General features: G+C 47.9%; 2 protein-coding genes across 14 annotated transcripts in view; both read right to left on the bottom strand.

Annotated features, from left to right (window-relative positions):
• Adipor2 (adiponectin receptor 2) overlaps positions 1-516 on the bottom strand; it is a 67,109-nt gene extending 66,593 nt beyond the window's left edge. For 5 of the 6 annotated variants that reach the window (XM_087657649.1, XM_087657646.1, XM_087657645.1 and 2 more), the window contains exon 1: positions 423-492. The gene's annotated coding sequence lies outside the window, so the exon portion shown is untranslated. 6 annotated transcript variants of the gene reach the window in all.
• Positions 517-15,732: 15,216 nt separating this feature from the next.
• Positions 15,733-22,279, bottom strand: part of Wnt5b (Wnt family member 5B) — a 130,267-nt gene continuing 123,720 nt past the window's right edge. For 7 of the 8 annotated variants that reach the window (XM_087656206.1, XM_087656205.1, XM_087656204.1 and 4 more), the window contains one exon: positions 15,734-17,040. In XM_087656206.1, the coding sequence (XP_087512332.1) occupies positions 16,582-17,040 (459 nt within the window). In that variant the 3' untranslated portion in view covers positions 15,734-16,581. Of the gene's footprint in view, positions 17,041-22,279 lie in introns of all 8 variants that reach the window. The other variant, NM_001100489.1, reaches the window with a different exon arrangement.

Below are 22,279 nucleotides of genomic sequence, written 5' to 3' on the forward strand. Positions count from 1 at the left end.
GCCAAGCCAGGTAACATTTCAGGTAAGGCAAGATATGAAGAGAATATTTTAGATACGAAGAGAATATTTTAGAGAAAGTTGGTTGGTTTTGCTGTTGTCATTTTGTCTTTTTTTAAGGTAGGATAGAAAAACAGGAAAATTATGGGAACACGGGAGAGAAAAGGTGTCCCTCACCCCAGGGTCCGGCGAAAGCATCTAAACCAGCTGAGAAGCTCTATTAATATTTCTGTAAAAACTGCTAACCCAGCATTACCATTCCTGTCACCTGAAACAGCAGTTCTCAACCTGTGGGTAAGGGGCCCTTCACAGTGCAGATGTCCCACCCTGCTCCACACATGTGACTTTTTCTTGTGAGTCTCCCACTGGCCTCCTTTAGGCTTCTTGCTACTCTGGAGGTATTAATAGAGTAACTAGAGACTTACCCAAATCCTGTTAGAGTTGTAGACCAGAGTCTGAGGGTACAGCTGAGCTCCCCAGATTCTTGTGTTGTGTGGAAAGACTTGCACCAGGCACAGTGTATTAGCAAAGTCTGCTAGGAAAGAGGAGGACACTCCCAACTGTGGGCGTGGCCTACTGAGCCGGGAAGAGGGTGTGCTGAAACTGGGCTACAAGTCCCCTGAGCCTTCATAGGCCGTTCCCATGGCACCCGCCTCTCAAGTGTTTGCTACTTTTAGCCCAGTAGGGAAGAAGGGTCCCCAGTCTTTTGGTTAGCTGGGTTGTTTTATATGTTAATCTTTCTTCTCTTTTTTCTTTTCTTTCCTTCCATTTCCCTTTCTTCCTTCCTTCCTTCCTTCCTTCCTTCCTTCCTTCCTTTCTTTCATTTGTTTGTTTTTCAAGACAGGGTTTCTCTGTGTAGCCCCGGCTGTCCTAGAACTCACTCTGTAGACCAGGCTGGCCTCAAACTCACAGAAATCCACCTGCCTCTGCCTCCCAAGGGCATGTGCCACCAATGCCCTGTTTATTTTTTTAAGTACTTTTTGCATGCGTGTATACGTCTGTTGCATTGGCACATGTGTGTATGCATGGTCAGATTTGTGGGCATATGCATGTGGGCAAGTGTGCACGTACATCAGTCCACATCCCTACTCTCCCAACATGACTCCATACGTGACTCTTGTGAAAAGCTGCAAGTCTTCCTCAGGGAAGCCCATGGCCGTGCTTTTGGTGTGTCTCACTTTCCTCTAAGTACCTCTCCTCTTACCACTGTGCTTAAGCTCATAAAAAATATCTTTATTAAACACCAACTCCACTTCATAAACTGGTTCATCCTGACAAGATTTTGTGTCAAAGGGAGGTCCCTACAAGCCTAAGAGAACTAACACTTTGGTCTGCCATAGGCGGGGCATAGGAGTTGTGCCTCCTATCTTTGATATTTCAAGACAGGGTTTCATAGAGCCCAGGCTGGAGAGGAACTCACTGTGTAACCAAGGCTTGGCCTTGAACTCCTGATCCTCCTGCTTCCTGCTGGGAATTTAAGAGACCAACCACCACCACCACCACCACCACCCTCCTCAGGATCCTAAGGGCTTAGAGGGCCTCTGTCTGGACTGTTAGGAGGATTAAGCAGCTTTCTTTGTTCTAGCTACCCCCAGGAGCTGAGCTGATATTTTAAAAGATAGGCAGCCACCGGTGGCCAGTACCCTGCTGAGAGTGAATCTTTTTTTTTTTTTTTTTTTTTTTTTTTTTTTTTTTTTTTTACATTTCTTGGCCTGGATGATATCTGAAATTGCATTACCGTGACCTTACTTTGAGGACACAGTTACCCAATATCAAGAAAAAGTTGTATGAGTCACTAGCAGGACACGTGATAGCTTTATGCACTGGAGTATTCTGAAGCAGGTCAGAACCAGTCACCTGTGTGTGCCCACAGATTCTTGGCAAACACTGGGACCTGCACATTCTGTAGGGCTAATACCAAATTTCCCCCTCCACCCCTCCCTTTCCTGAGGACTCTCAGTCCCTAGCCAGAGGTCACATGGACAAAAATGTCCCCGACCTCTGAATAGCCATTGTTCTCAGAAACAGAGTTTGTAAGTCAATTGTGTGGAAACGGAAGGCATGTGCTTGGATAAATAAGGCCATGTGTAATCTTTGTTATTCAAGGCTGCCCTAAAGAACTTCTTGTGTCCTGGTACAATGGTAACCAACCCGACTCATGCCTCCCGCCCTGTAATGAGAGAAGCCTGTGCCCCAATACCAGGCCCTTGATGTGGTGCCCGGCCTGGGTAGAGGCCAGTGGGAGAAAGAGGGTGACCAGACCCTAGAGGGAGCAAGGAAGCCCTCTCAGAATCTGGCTGTCTTCAGCAGCCTCAGGGTAGGCCTGTTTCCCTTTATTTCTCTGCCCTTTTGAAGTTTGAAGGTCTTTGTCCCAGAAAAACAATGGTAAACAGACCAGGGGGTGATGGTGGGGGATCCTGTTTTTCAGTTCCCAGTCCTTAGAATGTAGATCAAGGTAAACAGTAGGAAGAAAGATAGATTTCTATGGATACAAACACCCAGACTTTTCTAGATGTCTAAAAGCAATTTGATGTTGAGTCTCCTTTTGGCTCAGGGGAGCTGTTCCTTCTTGTAGATTTTGCCTTTCTTTTAAACACTCGATGATTGTCCAGAGAGATGATTCAGCAGGTACACGGGCACTTGCCACCAAGCCCGAAAGGAGAATGACAACTCCATCAAATTGTCCTCCGACCTATCCACGCCTGCACGCGTGCCGTGGCGCACACGCTCCCCTCCAAATAAAAAAATGTGAAACCTAAAAATGAAACAAAGCAAAGACGGATGATTTTTTTTTTCTATTTTTCGGAGCTGAGTACCGAACCCAGGGCCTTGAGTTTGCTAGGCAAGCGCTCTACCACTGAGCTAAATCCCCAACCCACTCAAAGCCGGATGATTAAAATCACACCTCTTTCATCTGACTTTCCTCAACTCACAGGCTTACGTGTGACTAACTTTTAAAATTATTATCATTATTATTATTATTATTCTCTTTGAGACAGGTTCCTATAGTGTAACCCAGTCCTGCCAAAGACTTGCTACAGTTCTCCTGCTCCTGCTGGGATTATAGGCGTGTACCACCACACCTGACGTCGATATTTACTTATAATAATTATTACTATTTAAATAAAATATATTTATATTTTATTATAAATTATTGTTTGTGGGTTGGGGATTTAGCTCAGTGGTAGAGCGCTTGCTTAGCAACCACAAGGCCCTGGGTTCGGTCCCCAGCTCTGAAAAAAAAAAAAGGAAAAAAAGAAAAAAAAATTATTGTTTGTAAGTTTATCATCATCATCAGTGAAGACAGAGTCTTATTATGTAGCCCTGACTGGCCTAGAACTCATAAAAGCTGAGCTATCCTTGAATTCACTGAGAGCTGCGTCCTTTTGCCTCCTGAGGGTTGGGATTAAAGGCATATGCCCACATACCTGATAATCTCTACTTCTTAAAATGATGTTTCCTAGGTGCCAGAGAGACGGCTCAGCAGTTTAAAATGTTCAATGTTCTCCCAGAGGACCCAAGTACAGTTGCCAGCACCCACCTTGGGTGGCCAACAACCACCTGAAATTCTAGTCCTCTTCTGGACCCTATGGGTAACCCCACATGTGTCACAGAGACACCCAGCAATAAAAACAAATCTTGTTGCTCTTTTTCAAGATGGCGTTTCTGTCCTGGAACTCGCTCTGTACACCAGACTGGCCTCAAACTCAGGGATCCACCTGCCTCTGCTTCCAGAGTGCTGGAATGAAAGGCATGGGCCACCACACCCAGCTACTAAAAGGAAATCTTATGGCGGGGATGTGCTCAGTGGTAGAGCGCTGGTCTAGCAGACTGAGTGCCACGCTCAACACTTCAAACAAACAAAAATCAAACAAACAAACCAATCAAACATATTTTCTTTAATCTTGGCCTCGGTAAAAGCTCAACGTATCTATGCTTCCTCTTTCTTATTTTGTCTTTTTATTTCTTGTTTTTTGTTGTTCTAGGGATCAAAATTCGAAGTCTCAAGCATTCTTCACAAGTACTCTACCTGAGCTATATCCGGGCCCACTATAAGTCATTTTGAAAGACTTATATTTTGTTAACGGGTCTTCACAGCTTATTCCAGCTGGGATCCTAGGTAGGCACTGACAGACAGACTTGAAGAACATTGAGGATGGACAACCTTCCCTCGTAATCATCTTTGGACCACACCTTCCGTTTTCTTAGTCTCGCACCAATTTTTAAGTTCCTCAAGGTGTAGGTGTAAGAGTTGGTGAGAAGGCTCCATGCGTGAAAGCTCTTGCCAAGCAAACTTAGTGACTAGAGTATGATCCTTGGAACTCAGGCAAAGGGGGAAGGAAAGAACAGACTGCACAAGTTGTCCTTTGACCTCCATGTAAACAAAGCACCATTTGATATTGAAGAAGGTGGGGATATTGATAATGAAGTTAGAAACATAAGCTGGGCACAGCGGCTTGTTATCTGCCATGAACAACATTCCCCAGCATTCCAGGAAGCTATCTATCCTTGGGCCAGTGAGGTTTACGTCAGAGCGATGGTTGTCAACCTGCAGGTCATGAAAGGCTTCTCTCCAATGAGGAAAAAAGCCAATTCAATCTGAATCAAAAGTATCAAGGCTTGTGAGGACAGCTCTCCAGAGGGTTCACTGTAGGGAAGTCACCAAGCAGACAGGAGACAGAGAGAAGAAGGGTGGGGGTGGGGGTGGGGAGGAGAAAGCAGGCTACAGAGAGAGAAGTGCAGAATGGGAGCCAGATAGCCAAAACACCTGGATTATAAATGGAAGAGCTTCTTTAGGGGACGTCCTGGCAGGGAAGTCCAGGGCAGAGAGTGGGATAAGCCAGCCTTCTCCTGCGGTGCTGGGAGAACCCGGAGGCAAGGTCCGCTTAGATATATTAACTGGCACCTCAGACGCTTGTCACAGGTCCGAAACCCAACAGGTTGCAACCCCTTTGGGAATTCCAGGGGGAGAGAGAGAGAGAGAGAGAGAGAGAGAGAGAGAGAGAGAGAGAGAGAGAGAGAGAGAGAGAGAAACATCTTTGGACATATATGGAAAAATCCAGGGAACATGAGAAGGACAAAAGCTCTCTTTGCCTGGCAGTGGCAGTGCACATCTTTAATTTCAGCACTCAGAAGGCAGAGGCAAGAGAATCTCTGGGTTGCAGGCCTTCCCTGTCCACAGAGCGCATTGCAGGCCTCTTAAATGCCCAGCGTTCCTTGCTGTCTGCGCCTTGCTTTCTTCTCAGCACTTCTCTTTTGTGCACATATTCAAATATCATTAATAACATTTTGAACTCTGACTAGTTCACCCTGAATTCCTTCCAGCATCAAAGCCACAAATCGGTCCTGAATTAGATCCCTGAAGCCTCGGGGAACTCCTCAGGCTGCTGAAGGTGGCTGCATGGATCTGTGTCTCAGTCCGCTGACTACTGACAGCATGGGGGTTCTTTAAGGCCTACTACGGGAATGCTATGTCCCCCTTTTCAAAAGAACATCTCCAACTCCAAGTGGGGACATTCTAGCCTGCCTAAAACAAGGTTACTAAGGTACACTCCTGTCCCCTGCCTTATGAGTTAGTCCTCAAACTCCCTTCTGCATCCTTTTACCATTCTTTTATTAAGGAAGCTAAGAACGTGCAAAAGGGACCCTGTGCTCCCCAGAAACAGGAGGAGCCCTTGCTTTGCTACCTAAACTCTCCCTGGAGAACTATCCCTGGTCAGAGGCAGGATCCTGGAGCCCTAACAAAGCAGGAGCTATCCTGAGCAGGCCAATTCAAGATACTGAGTAATAATAAAAACCAGAAAGGAGATTAATCCAATGGGGCTACATTGGGACAAGAAACAAGGATATTCAGTGACTCCCTCTCCCAACCAACTTCAGAGTCCTAATGTAGGCTTCAAGTTTTAATAGGAGTCCCCAGGCAAGCATAAATAAGAAGCCCTAGTGTGACTCTCTGTAAGGTGAGCCCTGGCCAAGGTGAGGTCTTGCCTGTAACCAGTAACTCTCCTGTAAGGTGGGCTGGCCTACATGGGGCTCTCTCTGCCCATGACCCGTGACTCTCCCTTCTGTAATTTGGTCAGATGGATTGTTAGACCTGTGTCTCTTTCCAGTAGACAGGCTTCCTCTGTGCCTGCACCAGCCCCTTCTTGCTCCTAACGTGAGACTCCTGGGGGGGGGGTGTATTCTGATGTTTCGGGGTCATTGTTTTAATAGTCCAATAACCGAAGAGAGGGGTCCATGTTATTTACAGTATCCTCATTCCTTACCGGATGGTTCTGAAACTCTTTGGCATCATTAGCTGGTTAATTGGAAAGCCCAATTTCTGCACCAAACCTTGGGCCCTTGCAGGGGCTAGTTAGTTCCCTAAAGGGAGTCAGGGCTCCACCGTCCTGCAGCTGAAATGAGTCTCCAGAAAATATTCAGTTTTCCTCCCGGCTCTACACTCTGCTAGATTATCCCAGACACCAAAATATTTCTAATTTCTTTTAGGTCCCTCCAAGGAATGAAATCCGTGACTCAGCTTCCTGCCTTAGTAACAGGCAGCCGCTCTGTTAGACAGCTACGTATAATTCCACCTCTGGTTCTTTTGTTTAAAAAAATAATAATTGGCCGGGGGAGGGGGAGAAGGTATTTTTTACTACTTGGCTGGATTAAGCAATAAAGAAAGGGAGGGACAGAGAACAGGGGGGACTTGATTATTGGGTCAGTTCGCAACAGTCCACAGCAGGACTGAGAGGTTAACTCAGCCAGGATGGGCTCAAATACATTTCAAAGCACTTTCTCCCAGGATGCACAGGGCAGGCAGAACTGGCATCAGCACTAGGAATCCTGAGAAAAGGAGAACCTGTGAGCCCTCCATGGCTCCCAGCAGGGGGCCAAGAGAACCAGGGCTGCAATTCTGTCTTGATTTGAAATTATCCAGCCACACTGGAGGCCCATGACAAAGCCAGGAGACTTTCACAAAGTAACATGGTCTTTGGGCATGGCTTCTGGTCTAGTTTGGGGCTTTTATTTGCTTGTTTATTGTAGTTTTTTTGTTTGTTTATATTTGAGATTGTTATTCAATATATTTCTCCTCTCCTTCCTCTAAATTCTCCCATATACCCCACCCTACTCTCTCTCAAATTCATGGCCTCTTTTTCATCGGTTGTTAATACATACATATATGCATGCATACATTACACCCCTAAATATGACCTGTCGAGTCCATATAATGTTAGACATATATTTTCAGGGCTGACCAATGTTATGGTCCAGGAATCACCACACAAAACAAGAGAACTCTGGCCTGAGTTAAGAAAAAAATAGTTTATTGAACTCACACCCCAGGGCTGCTCTATCAGGGTTGCAGTCTAGACTCAGAAGCTGCGGTTGCAACCCCAAGCCAGAAATCCACAAACATTTGTGCCAGGCTCTCCTAATCAGGATTTAGGGATAGGGGACTTCCTTAGTAACAAGTCTTTGTGGTACATTTATCCTGCTCCCATGGGTTGCCTTTCTCACCTGTGGCAGAGGGGAGGGGATTGGCCTAGCATTCATGTCTCAATTTGCCAACCAGGTTGTCAGTTACCCAGGGAGGTCTTGGGAACTTAAACTTTACTGTGACTGGCTAAAGTAAGGTCAGGGTTTGGAGAGTTTTCAAGATCACCAAAGCATAGACCATAACAATGTAAAATCAACTTGGGCATAAGAAAGTTTCCTAGTAACAGCACATAAGAAAGTTTCCTTGTAACACATAAGTTTCCTTGTAACAGCATAGATGGTTGGCTGCAGACAGAAAACAAAATGGCTGCAGTAACATCAGAAAGGCAGTGTCTGCCTATGTCTGAACAACCATTTGGCACTGGACAACACATTGGTGTGCTCTTCCCTGGGGAAGAGAAGCTCCTCTGCTCCCAGCTTTAGTCAATTGCCTGTGGTTCTTTGCATAGAGATGAGGCCTTGTGGTCTTTCCCCACACAGTTTGACAGGTTTGTTGGTGACATCCATGTTCGGTTCACATTTGGGCGGGCACGTTGTTGAGACCTTATGGGTGTAGCTTCTCATGTTACCAGAAGACACAGTCTCACAGCAAACTCTGGTCTGCTGGTGTTTTTCTGCCCACTCTTCCACCATGTTCCCTAGGCCTTAGATGCAGGAGTGTTTTGTAGATGTATTGGGACTAGGTTCACAACTGTTTGATTGGCTGTGGTTGTCTGTGGTGGTCTCTGGCTTCCATGATGAGGGGTAAGGACTACCTTATCTCTGGTATAAGGACAGATGTTTGTAGATTGTTGTTAGGGAGGATGCTGGCTTAGTAATTTAGTGGATGTACATTCTCCTGCAGTAACCATGATATCGCTAGTACTGAGTACTTAGCTGGGTTCCCAGTACCAGGCACAGCACCCTTTTGCTAAGTGAGTCTGAAGTCCAATTAGACAGCAGTCGGGTACTACTGAGATCACCACCACTGCACCCGTAGCATATGGTGCCTCACTGGTTGTTGATGTGGTTTATTGGTATCATAGGTGGGTAGGACATGTGATGGCTTCCCTCCTTTGGAAAATTTCAAGGCTCTTTCTGGTACTATGAAAAGTAGTTCTCAGGAAAGAGGTCAGGACTCTCTGGGCGTTTCTGACCTGGCACCTCTGGGGAGTAACCAAGGGATGCAGCACGTGCTGTATGCTTAGGGAGTGTCTCCAACAGCCCTGGCTGACTCAGAAGAGGATCATGTCCGGCATAACGGGTTTTGTTGGGTGGTCTTCAGTTTTTGGAGGGAGCACTGTCGGCCCAGAAGGGGAAAGTTCATGAGGACTGTATGTATATGTATACACGGAATCATGTGTATTATATTTTTTAAAGATAAACAGGTAATGGTGTGATTCCTTATGGCTTTTTCAGACGTTCATGTTGTTATTTACCTAGCTCCCTCCTTCTCTTGTATTTATCTGCCCCTTCCTTTCCTAAGGAGCCTCCCCTTCCACCCTATCAGACTGTTTTGCTGTGTTTCAGGTTGGTATTGCTATGTGGCCCTGGATGGCCCCAGACTTTCAGCAATGCTAGTGCTGGGGTTACAGTCATACAGCGAGAGGCCAAAACTTTTTTTTAAAGATTTATTTATTTATCATATATAAGTACACTGTAGCTGTCTTCAGACACACCAGAAGAGGGCATCAGATCCCATTACAGATGGTTGTGAACCACCATGTGGTTGCTGGGAATTGAACTCAGGACCTCTGGAAGAGCAGTCCATGCTCTTAACCTCTGAGCCATCTCTCCAGCCCGAGGCCAAAACTTTTAAGTTCAGATTCGATTTTAGAGAACCTAACCCAGGTTTAAACTCAGGTAAACTGATACCTAGCATTAGTTTCCAAGTTGCCCACCACCTCCCAATGAAACTCGAGCCTAGCTTCAGTCTCTAGGCTAATCCCCAAGAAGACAGTATCTCCAGGTTACACCCTCAACAAGATCAGCATCTCCAGGTTACACCCTTAACAAGACCAGTGTCTCCTGGTTATTCCCCCACCAAACCTGCACCCCCCCCCCAGGTTACAAGCCTACCCACTGCCTAACAACCACCAATGCATAGGGGAACAGAAATTAAGTTTGTGATATGCCTCCCAGCACCAGACAATTATGTTAAAGGCCACAGTAGCTTTCCAATTAGATGCTTGCACACTTACCCCCACCCTCCATGGTGCACTGGAGGGGCCCCAGCTAGCTTGAATAAAGACCATACTGTGAGTTACATCAGATCAGTTCCTGTCTGGTTTTTTTGGGGGGTGGGTTGAGGTGATCAAACACTTCCTTGGCACTACAACACCACGGTCCCTGGCCCTTGGGTTTCTAAATTAAGGGTTGTTGATGGCAGAAATAGACAGCTTGGAAGGCTTTCCCAAGAGGGAACACAAAGCTCCACTCACTTTTGCCAGCAGAATATACGGAATGACTGGCTTTGCCCTGCTCAGTCCTGCTGGGAGCTAGAACTGTGGGTGGAGTGCCTCTTGAGCTCTGGACTTTCAGGTGTATCCAGTTCTCTGTGTGCTGAATGCTTTATTTTATGGTCTGGTGCAAGGCTGTACTTTACTGGGCTGCATATTTTTCCAGAGCTAGACAAGCCAGATCAAAGATGCAGGCTGTAAGAAATAGTCTGCGATGGCCCATTTGCAGTAGGAAATGGCCTCAGAGTTTATCGGAGCTACAGAAAAGTAGAAAGCACCAGACCCTCTCTTCCCTCACTGGCAGCTGATGCCTCCTTGTCTTAGAACTCTGAGAGTAGGAAGTTACAGTTAGTATGCAACATGACCGAGTCCAAGATGAAAAACGGGGCAGTCTCAAGCCCCAAGTTATTCATTATATGAAACTCTGTGTCCTAAACTAATGAGGTGGGAAATTTGAAGGAGATAAGATTCTGCCTATGGGAGAAGGTGGCAGAAATTTCTTGAGGTGCAGGCTCTAAAAACCACTGTCTTGTGTCACATCAGAACATCAGCTGTTTTGTCCTTTCTCTGTCCTGCATCCTTTCTGTGGAATAGCAGATAGGAAACTGCTCCAGCCAGGTGCATGGTTCCATCCCAGCACTGGAGAGATAGAGGTGGTGGTTCGAGGCCAGCCAAGGCTACACAGAGAGACCTTGTCTCAAACACACAAGCCAGCTTCATTTTCACCGGTCTTTTGAATTTATTTCCAACAACACTAAGCTTAGGACTCAGGCTAGCCCACCCCACCCAAGTCTCCTTCTTTAAATGATCCCTAACGAGGGCCCAGCCGAGCACACTGAGATTGAACACTGTGCCAAGACGCTTTAGGGATGGGCTAACTTCACTTACTTGTTAGGTAGTTAATCCGGTACAGTGTGCTGCTCTCTCTCTCTCTGAGCTCTAATCTTGCATGCAGACATTAGAGACGAACTTTAGATCTCATCTCAGATTTGTGAGAACAAGAGGTGGGAACTAGTCAGTTCTGCCTCCTTGTTATCTCTTGTGCTTGCCTGCTGTCTGATTTGATTTTACTCATTTTGGTGTTAGGGGAAAAAAAAACCAGAGCTTTGCAGGTTAGGCAAATGCTCTACTTCATTTTTTTAGACAGATTTATTTATTGTCAATGAGTGCTGTATCTTCTTTTAAGATTTATTTATTTATTTTATATATATGAGTACACCGTCGCTATCTTCAGACACACCAGAAGAGGGAGTCAGATCCCATTACAGATGGCTGTGAGCCACCATGTGGTTGCTGGGAATTGAACTCAGAACCTTTGGAAGAGCAGTCAGTGCTCTTAACCACTGAGCCATCTCTCCAGCCCAAATGCTCTACTTCTGAACTACACCCCCACCAACCCTTATAGGCTTCATTTATTTATGTATGTATTTGGGTTTTTTGAGACAGGGTTTCTCTATGTAGCCTTCAATGTCCTGGAACTTGGTGTGTAGACTAGGCTGGCCTTGAACTTAGAGATCCACCTGCTTCTGCCTCCAGAGTGTTGGCAACACTGCTCAGATGAATTTTATTTATTTTTAATTTTTAAATTGATCTTTTATATGTATGGGTGCTTTATCTGCATGTATGTGTACCATGTATGCGTAGCGCCCGAGGAGGCCAGAAGAGGGCACTGGATCCTCCGGGACTAGAGTTATAGATGATTATGAGCATCTTCTGGTGCTGGGAATGGAATCCAGATTCTCTAAAAGAGTATCCCCTGAGCCATCTCTCCAGCACCCACTTATGAGTTTTGAAGACTCACTATTTCTAATGCCTCAGACATGGAAGACAAAGGCAGAGTAGTTCCCTTCCTATAAGCCTTGGAAAAGTGGCCTCATGAAGTGTGCCCATGAGTTTGGGGTAAAATAAGGCACTCCTGGAACACACGCAGGCTGAAAGAGCCTCGCCTATGGAGATTAGCAAGTGACCTCTTGCCCTGGACACTGACCCCCTTAGCTTAGCCTCTCACTGTTCTTCTCATTGCCTCAAAATATATCTCCGTATACTAGCCAGCCTTTTCGGGGGGTGGCAGTTTTCACATGCTCTAAGCCTGTCCAGCGACTTCAGGTGTTCAAGTACCCTTGGCCAGGTACTCTTAAGCAAGTGAACTTTCTCCTTCACTTCTCCCCCTCAAAATCACATCAGTAAGAAGGCCAAATCATAGAACATGGCCAGAGACTTAGTGGAGAACAGGGATTCTGGCTCCAGGTGCCCTCAGAAGGATAGACAGTGCTGTCCACACTGAGGGCTATCTCGTGAGGCAAAGGTTGTTGCTTAATTCGAGTCTGAGCTTGGCCGTGAGAAGTGCGTAGGTAGTAATGTTATGCCGTGCTGAGAACTCTACAGGAGGTGCGAAGAGCCACGCGGGCACACAGCGAGCCTGAGCCTTCGAGCCTTCGCTCAGGGCCAGCTGTAACCTGCTTGCTGAAAGATGCCTGGAGGAAGTGACTTAGAGGCTGGGAACAAAAGCAACTATGGCTACAAACACTCCCAGCACCAGCAGCTCACCCGCAGGTGCGATCTTTACTTACATACAAAACAACAACAGCAAAAGGCTGGTCAGTGAGATGGTTTAACACGTGGAGGCAACTGTTGACAACTTTGGCAACTATGTAACAAAGTTCCAGGTTGTCCAGACAACTTTGGCAACTATGTAACAAGTTCCAGATTGTCCAGGGCTACACAGAGACGCTGTCTGAAAGAAAGTTAAATAAGCCTCTTTGATAATTCCACACATGTACAAAATGCATTCTTTTATTTTGTGTGTGTTATTTGAGATAGGATTGCACTGTATAGCCCTGAAGGTTTTGGAAGTCACTTCATAGACCAGGCTGGCCTCAAACTCTCTGCCTCCGGAACGCAGAGATTACAGGCATGCCCCGCCACTGCTCATTCTTGTCCCCTTCACCTCTCTCCTCTCTTCTCCCTCTCACTTGTCTATCCTCCCCGCCCCCACTACAACCCAGTCTTCACATTCACACTTTTGCTTTGTTGTGTGACCCGGTGAGTTTAACCAAAGTCATCTGGCCACAGATTTGGAACTGTCCATAGGAGACTAAGTCGATTCCCAAGTGGGTACGCAACAGAAGATATTGACTCTCCATCTCCCAGAGACTATCTGAGGCCAGGAGACTCCATGAGTCTCTCTTGTATCCATGATTGACCGTCAACCTGACCATTCTTATGCAGGCCTGGTGCAGGAGAGGAGTGCTGGGAGTTTATGGTGGCGATGGCTTGTGCCATGCCCAGAAGATGGCATTTCTCAGCCTGTCTTACTATCTTCCAGCCCTCACATCCTTTTCACCCACTGAGCTTTAAAGAGTGAATGCATAAATGTCTTATTTAGGCCTGAGCATTCAACCTTCACTTACTCAAAGTACTTGAAACTGCTCAACTTTTGAACTAAGGTGTGAGTCACAAAGACACAATTAGACTTGATGGCACAGCGACACCAAGTGGACAAATGGAGGACTGCATGCTAGTCATTCGTGGGACTTGAGTGGCCCCCCCAGCCTTGAGCAATGCTGGAGCAGCGAACGTTCAAGGGTCTGTGTTCTGTTACCTAATTGGGTCTACCCTAACATTCCTTATTGAGTTCAATAGTAAGATGAAAAGGAGACTTTGCATTCTATAAGTGAGCAGAGTTATTTCCTACTTCGCAGTCATGTAATCCCTGCCCACAGCTTAAGAGAAGAACCTTGGACCAAATAGGAGATGTAGCTAGTTTAGTAGTTTAGTTTAGACTAGCAGGTATGAGGCCCTAGGTTAAATTCTAGCACCAGAGTGGGAAAATGGACAAAAGAAGGCTAGTCAAGCTAAGTATAGTGCCACACACCTATAATAAGGCAGGGTGGTGGCAAGTTCAAAACCAGCCTAAGCTACAGGAAATCCTGTCTCAAAATAACAGGGGGCAGAGGCAACTAGCCAGAGGGTGTCAGCCAGCTTCACATGCTCAGTGTGGCTTCTCAGTTGTGATTTATAGAAAAACCTTAGCAATCTTTATCCATCCAGAGGCTATTACAGTTTGGATACAGATAGTCATTTGAGTGTCACTGGATGCAAGCTCATGTGTCTGAACACTCGCTTGGTCCCCAGGGGCTGGAGATATTTAGGGACATTGCAGAAACTCTGGAAGGTAGGATCTTCCTAGAAGGTTTGGATCTCTGTGGGCTGGGTCTTAGCATTTATAGTTTAGCCTGTTTCTGTCTCTCTGTGAGGTGGGTCTTAGGGTTTATAGTTTAGTCCACTCCTGTCCTCTTCTCTGCTTCCACAGAGATGTGAACAATCAACCCCACCCTGCAGCTGCCACAGCCTCAGGCTGTTCTAAACCATGAGGCAAAACAAATCCTCCCTTAAGCCGGTCACAACAGGAAAAGACTTCATACACGGCCAAATGAAAACTGCCTTTAAACCACTCAGGATAATTAATGGTCTTTCAAATAGAGTCCACAGGAAAATTAACACACGGGGATGATTTTCCTACCCTCAGGTTTCCATCTGATTTCAAGACAGGACCTGTAGCCCAGGCTGGCCTTGCTTGATCTCCTGTTCCAGATACCACGGTCCACTACTGACAGGTAGCAATCCAGAGAAGACGACAGAGAGCATCCTCCCATATGTGCTTACCACAGGCCAGCATGCATGTCTGCATTAAGCTGAGAAGCTACTGGGGCTACAGGTAGCTGGGGGTGTGGCTCAACAGTACAGATCTGGGTTCCAAGCCCAGAATTAGAGAAACAACCAATGAGATGACTCAGCAGGTAAAGAAGGGTACTTGCTGCTAGACCTGGTGAGCCCAGCTCCATGCCGGTACACACGGTGGAAGGAGCAGGCTGATTCCCACAAGGGAGTCTTTGACCTCCACTCACATACCATGGTGCGCGCGCGCGCACACACACACACACACACACACACACACACACACACACACACACACACATGCCCCTGTGGGGAAGTGCTTGCTGCTAGCATCCAGTGCGATGGCTGAAGAAACTCTATTTACACTAGGGATCCATCTTGGTACCCACTAGCTGTCTCTGACTCCAATCCCTGGAAGATAAGTCCCCAGGAACCCTGACTCTGTGACCTCAACCCAAAAGGCACAGCTGTGGCCACCTACGTGACAAATGATTCTTTTGGTTTCTATAACTTGCTTCTGCAGATAACCCAAAAACTGGTTTGGGTCGTATAACTTGGCAGAACAAACCGGTTTTTGCCTGCTTGCTTGCTTCCATAGATATGGAAGCTCTTCTTGTGGTTTCCCTTTTGAAAATCCTTCCCTCAAATGGAGGAGTGGAACTGGTGAAGAGGAGTGGTGGGAGGAGGGACCGGGGCGAGGAGGGGAAATGATGGTTGGAATGGAGGAGGGACTGGGAGGAGGGGAGACTACAGGAAACTATGGTTGGAATGTGATGTGTGAGAGAAGAATGGGAAAAAATATCCTTCACTCAACTTCTTTCTCACGGCAATTTCAAATTTGGCTCACAGACTGTTCATCCTGTTGCTCAATAAATCTTTAATTACAATTGGATTGAGCCTGTGATCTTTAACCCAGGGGTCAAAAGCTCTATAACCTTGGTTTACCCTGGGTTTCATCGTTAGCACCAAAATTAAAATATCCAATGAGGGGCTGGGGATTTAGCTCAGTGGTAGAGCGCTTACCTAGGAAGCGCAAGGCCCTGGGTTCGGTCCCCAGCTCTGAAAAAAAAAAAAAGAACCACAAAAAAAAAAAAAAAATCCAATGAGATCATTGCCCAAATAAGGAGAGGGAGAGAAACTTGAGTAAAAGGTATTTAATGTCAGAGGGATGCTGTACATGTGGGCAGCGATGACAGTCACACAAGGCAGTTGGCCTGCCAGCATGCCTGCCGTTCTTCAGGCCTCCCTCAACAGAGTGACAGCAGTTTCCCATCCTGTGCAACAGGTCCCCAGTCGAAGCCCAGCTTTGCCCCATGACTTCCTGGCAATAGCAGGTGACGTCTTTCTCTTGGCACAGGAGCTTGACGCAGAAGCTGGTGATATTCTCATCCGAAGGCAGACCCAGGGTCCAGGGAGGCCCAGATCTCTTACGGTCACCAGTCAGGGTGACTTGAGACCACTCCCCAATATTGGGGAAGGAAACTTTCCTGCCATGTGTACTCAGATGAGAAAAGAAGCAAGCTCAGAGCCCCTTCCCAAAGCCATCTCCATCTCGGGGAAGACCTGGGCCTCCATCGGGGTGGGCAGGTCTTCCTACCTTCCACAGGGCCTCTGGGTCTCCTGGCCAGGGTCACAGACATTCATCTTCCCCACAGGACTATAGATCTGAAACAAGCCCATCCCCTTCATCTCCTCCCCACCTTTCTCCCGGAGGCTATGGCGCATAGACATTCTCAAGCCCCTGTCCAGAGAGTCCTGGCCAGAAAACAGGGAAAAGCCCGTTTCTCTCCCACTGGCTGTAGATTTCCAGCAAAGTCCAGTCCTCACAGAGGGCCAGCATCTCGGAAGTTCTTCCTCTCCATTCTCTTCTCTTGATTATTCATCATCCATCCATCCATTCGTACAAATATAAAATATATTTTAGATAGATTTATATAATATAGACTTTTGTGAGGCGGAGAGGAGCGGGCTGGAGGCCCGTGTGCAGTCACTTACAGACATACTGGTCCACGATCTCGGTGCATTTTTTGCATCTGACAAAGCAACACCAGTGGAACCTGCAGTGGCAGCGTTCCACCTGGACGCTCTTGAAGCGGTCATAGCCGCGGCCACAGCACATGAGCTCGCAGCCATCCGTGCCCTCTGAGGTCTTGTTGCAGAGGCGACCTTGGGTGCCCAGGGAGCCCGTGGTCTCATTTCGCAGGCAGTAGTCAGGGCTGGGGTCTACGTAGACCAGGTCCTCCGGGCTGGGCTGGTTGAAGCGGCTGTTGGTCAGTTCCAGCTTGCCCTGACGGGTGATACGCATGGCCGCAGCGCTGTCATACTTCTCTTTCAAACGGTCCCCCACCTTGCGGAACTCAGCCAGCTGGAGCCAGCAGGTCTTGAGGCTGCAGGACCCGGAGACTCCGTGACATTTGCAGGAGACATCAGCCATCTTATACACGGCCTGGGGGAGGAGAAAAATAGGAATAAGAAGCCTTCATAGAGCAGGGAGACTCCTTCAAGCAAGTGGAGAGGTGGGCCAGTGAACTCAGCAGGAAAAGGGGCTTGCTGCCAGGCCTGACAACCTAGGTTCAAGTCCCGGAGCTCACACAATAGAAGGAGAGAACCAACTCCTACAGTACTCCCAAATATCATCTTCAAAAGCTGTTTTTAGAGCCCTGCATGGGGGCTCGAGCCTTTGATCCCAGTACTTGGGAGGCACAGGCAGGTAGATTTCTGAGTTGGAAGCCAGCCTGTTCTATAAAGTGAGTTCCAAAACAGCCAGGGATACACAGAGAAACCCTGTCTCAAAAACACAAATAAAACAAAACAAAAACACAACAACAAAGTTGTTAAATTTGTGTGTGCGTACGTATGTGTATGTCTGTGTGTGTGTGTGTGTGTCTGTGAAAAACACAGACACACACACACACACACACACACAGGGGTGGGGCAGGCAGAGAGAGAGAGACAGAGACAGAGACAGTGGATGTGTATTGCCATGGCGATCACACAGATGTCAGGGGACTTTTGGTAGCTGGTTCTTCTACCTTGATTTGAAGCGGGATCTCTCTTGTCTCATTCTCTCACAGAATGATGACTGTGCTCGTGGAAGTCAGAGGGCAGCTCCACCTTTATGTGGGTTCCAGGGATCAAACTCAGGATGTCAGGCTCGCCCAGCTAGTGCCTTTACCTACTGAGCAGACTGCTCTCATTTCAGCTGCTTCACCACATGCACCAAACTGGCTGGCCTACGAGCTATCTGGTAACTCTCCAGTCTCTTCCTCCCACCCTGCAGTATGAGTAAGAGATGCACACTACTGCCTGGGGCCTTTGCTCCTTTGGAGACCCTAATGGGTTTATTAGACTTGGTAGCAATTGCATCTATCCCCTGACCCATCTCCTCAGACCCTTAAAATCATTTACTGGGTAAGAAGCTCATCTTACCCAGGCTGGCCTCAAGCTTGTTGTACAACCAAAGATGACCTTGAATTTCTTCTTCCAACTCCTGAGTGTTGAGAGTGTGGGTATGTGTTACCCTAACCAGTTTATCAGCACCTGGGAGCACCCCCAGCAGGGCCTTGTGCCGCAATCCCTCTCCCCACTGAGCTACACCCCACCCACCTCTCCCCACCTCCCACCCCACCCATCCTCCTCCTTAAATGGAGTCTACTATGCTGATCAGAATATTCAAACTTCTGGGCTCACAGTGATCTTGCCACAGCCTCCAGAGCAGCTGGTGGACATGAGCCGTTGCTCCTGGGTCAGATTCTCTACATTGATCAAATCTTCAAAGCTAAAACCGAACAAAACATGTCTAGCTTTTGCACAATATGGAGCACAAGTCGGGAAAGAGAGAGTCCAGTTGTTTCACACTCGTCACGGCCCGCGTGGGTAGCTGAAAGTCCTCTCAGATCCTATCAAATTCCTCCAAAACCGAATAGCTCCTGTTCTAGGGTTGACGTTGGGCTATCAGGAGTTTCCTGTGGGCCATCCCATCAGTAAACAGGACCCCCCTCAACCCCTCACACCCAGCTGGGAGAAGCTGAGAGCCTGGGGTGAAACCTATGTCGTGGGAAGTAGGACAGTGAGTGTACCCACGTGAGCATCCGTTCCAGGGCAAACCGACGTTGGCAGTCACTGAATCTAACATTGTGGAGTGGACCTGAACTTAGGCTACTCCCAAATCAAACTCATAAGGCAGAGTGGAGCAGAAAGCTGGTTGCTAAGAAATTTTCAGCCAGAGCGCACTGATGTATCAGCCTGGCCCACAGCACAGACAGGGGTAAAAGTGCATCTCTGCCTCGAAGTGTTTCTCTGGGCCGTAGCTCTCGTCCCCAACAGAGTCAGGGATCATTTCTCCAGGGTTCCCCTTGGATTTCTTTTCAAGAGTCCTCAGACCGTGTTTTTGGTCAGCACTAAGGAGACCACCCCAGGTGCCAAAGACAGCCACCATGAGCTCTCGGACTGTTTAAAAGTTGTTTTTGTAATAGAGCTGCATTTCCATGACTTTACAGTGGAGAAACTGAATCTCCAGAGTCTTGGGAACCAGTTAGGTCCATCCTGGAGTGAGCCCACAGGGTAAGCACTTCTCTACTTCAACCTTGTAGCCTAAGTAACACAAGGAAGGAAGGGAGGCCTTCCCCCCAAGGTTCAAGGCACCAGCACTTGCCCTGACAGCTACTGAGGACATCCGAGTAGGAACTTCACAGATAGGCTGAAACTGCAGGCCTGAGTTCTAGCCTGCCTCTCTCTATACAGACGGCGCTTGGCTTATGGAGAGAGCTACATGTGGTGCTGTAGACTGGGACGCACAGGGTCTGTGACTGTGTGCTGTGTAGAGCTACCGGCTGCTCTGGAGGCTTGAGCCCAAAAGTTTGAATATTCTGAACAGCATAACACGATTCCATTTAAAGAGGATGAGGGGTGGGGTGGGAGGTGGGAGGAGTGGGTGAGGTGTAGCTCACTCGGTAGACGGATTGCACAAGGCCCTGGGGGTGCTCCCTGGCACTGTATAAACTGGTTAGGGTGACACATGCCCACAGTCCCAGCACTCAGAGTTAGAAGCAGAAGGGAGCGAGCAGAATAAATGTTTCTAAAGGAATCAGCAGCAGGGGGCGGAGGAGGGAGGAGCCACCTCACAGACAAGGAGGGATCCACACAAGTCTGAGGAGGAGCCCTGTCTCCAGTCACTATTTAGAAATCCACCCGTCCTCGTCCTTGGCGAAGAAACTGCAGACATTGTAATATTTATCCTTTTTCTCCCATATTTTATTACTGGTCTTTCTGTGAATAAAGAGAAGGTAATGTTAATTATGAAGCCTTTCCTGCTTACTAAAAAAAAAACTACCCAATATGGGGCTGAGGATGTAGCTCAGGGTAGAACATTTGTCTAGCATGTGTAAGAGCCTGGGTTTGATTCCCCAGGGTCACAAAACGAAAGATGACAAAATGCTTAAAAAAAAAAAAAAGTTTCCGGGGTTGGGGATTTAGCTCAGTGGTAGAGCGCTTGCCTAGGAAGCGCAAGGCCCTGGGTTCGGTCCCCAGCCTGGGGGGGGGGGGGGAACCATTTCCATCCCAGTTAGCAATGTGGTGGTCACACCTGTAATTCCAACATCCTGGGAGGCTAAGGAAGGATGGCTGTCATGAGTTGGAGGCTAGCCTGGTCTACAAAGAGAGACTCTGGGGTCCTTTCTTGTTTGTTTTTTGAGACAAGGTTTCTCTGTATATCCCTGGCTGTCCTGGACCTCACTTTGCAGACCAGGCTGGCCTCAAACTCAGTGATCACCCTGCCTCTGAGTGTGCCACCACTCCCGGGGTTCCTGTGTCATTCCTAACACCTTCCTCTTTTTTTTTTTCCGGAGCTGGGGACCGAACCCAGGGCCTTGCGCTTCCTAGGCAAGCGCTCTACCACTGAGCTAAATCCCCAACCCCCCCCCCCCTTTTTTTTTTAAAGAGCTGGGCTTGGTGGCTAATTCCTGTACTGTTAGCACTCAAAAGGCAGAGGCAGGAGACTGCTGTGGGTTTAAGGCCTCCCTGCGCTATGGAGCCAGTTCCAGGCTTGCTAGGGTTGCACGATGAGACCTTGTCTCAGATAAGCATTGGTTTTGTTTTTTGTCCCCCTGCCCTGCAATAATAAGGCCCCAGGCCACATCTACCTCATAGGACCACCCTCGGTACATGGCCAAGTATCAGACGCAGGCTTCCACCCTCCCCAAGGCCTCTGTATCTGCATAGACATCTTTGTGTGGTTGAGCAGTACCAGCTGGCTGGTCTCGCCTCCATGTCCAGAGAAAGAGGCGTCTGCCAGAGCACACAGGACCTCTGTGGTGGGCAAGATGGCAGATCGCAGATAATCCATCCTTGCTTATTCTGTCTTAAAGCACTAGCTGGGCTCTTTTAAACCCTGTCACTGTGCCGTCCTCCCTGAAGAAGCTCTTATGTATGTTAGGAGGTGAGAGCTAGACATACTGATGCCCTAGGGGGTGACTGATGCCTATGGTTCCTTAGACAATGATAAAAAAAATAGAGGGACAAGCACTCCCATTCCAGAGCACCCCTTGACAGAGGGAGAGGTGTGCTGTCTGGGGGGCGGAGCTAAAGCCTGGGAACCAGACAGAAGAAGGCAGGAAAGAGGTCATCAAGGGGCCAGACAGACAGACAAGAGGCCAGCACAAACAAATGATTAGGGACAACAAAAGGAGAAGCCAGCAAAAGCAGGGTCAGACTGTGGAGGGAAGGAAGGCAATGTCTCCCCTGTACCTCCAGCACAGATCAGGATGCTGCCTGGTGCCTGACGTGGTCACAGTGCCAGAAACGAGCTCAAACCAGGCCTCACAGGCCTCACAGGGCCCCTCTCCTGCCGTCTGGGAAGCAGACCTCTGACTTAACCATTAGGAGGCAACCCAGAAACTGCTCTCGCAATCACGCGTGCAGAGCATGGTAAAGGGTGTTACAAAGAAACACATAGCTAGCATAGCCGTCCTTCATCAGGGAAAGGCAGGCCAAGAAATCCTCAGGAAAAGCAGGAAATGCCTAGGCTCAGGGGCAAGAGGGCTTTGAACTCAGATCTTTTTTTTTTTTTTTTTTTAAGGTAGGCTCTTGCCCAGGCTAGCCCTGAACTAGGCTCAAGAGATCCCATGCCTCAGCCTTCTTTGAACCTGGGATTACAGAAGTCCCCAGAAAGTGGACATTCAAGAGATAAAGAGACTGGCGGTTGGCCACCGTGGTGCAACTGTTCTCAGAGATGCCATTCGAGGAAGCCTGAAGAAGTGAAGGAGCGCAGGTGCCATCACGCTGTCCCCAAAGGTAGTGGGGACAACGGAGGTGAGGTGGTGTGGACAACCAGGCATGTCCTGCTGTGACAAGACACCCGTGTGTTAGCTTCTACAGAGCTGAAGCTCAGAAGACAGGCGTGTCTCCTCACTCCCACTTCAGCCCTAAGCCTCTCAGAGCAGACCGAATCCACCATTACCCCCGAGTGCACTTTGGGGCTGTGGCTCTGTGTCTGCTCCATAGCTGCATCTCAAAGTCAGCCCTAAGCTCTCTGGATGCCATGGCAAACCATAAACCAGGCCAGGTTTGACGGCTTAAACATCCAACCAAAACAAGGAGTGCAGGCCACAACCAATGTTCTCTAAAGTGATAAGGTTAGAAAGGTGGCAGTCAGGAGCTAGCACAGCAACTGTTGTCCCTGCTACAGT

The sequence above is a fragment of the Rattus norvegicus genome, chromosome 4, assembly GCF_021556685.1.
Source record: "Rattus norvegicus strain SHRSP/BbbUtx chromosome 4, alternate assembly SHRSP_T2T, whole genome shotgun sequence".
Classification (NCBI taxonomy): Eukaryota; Metazoa; Chordata; class Mammalia; order Rodentia; family Muridae; genus Rattus; species Rattus norvegicus.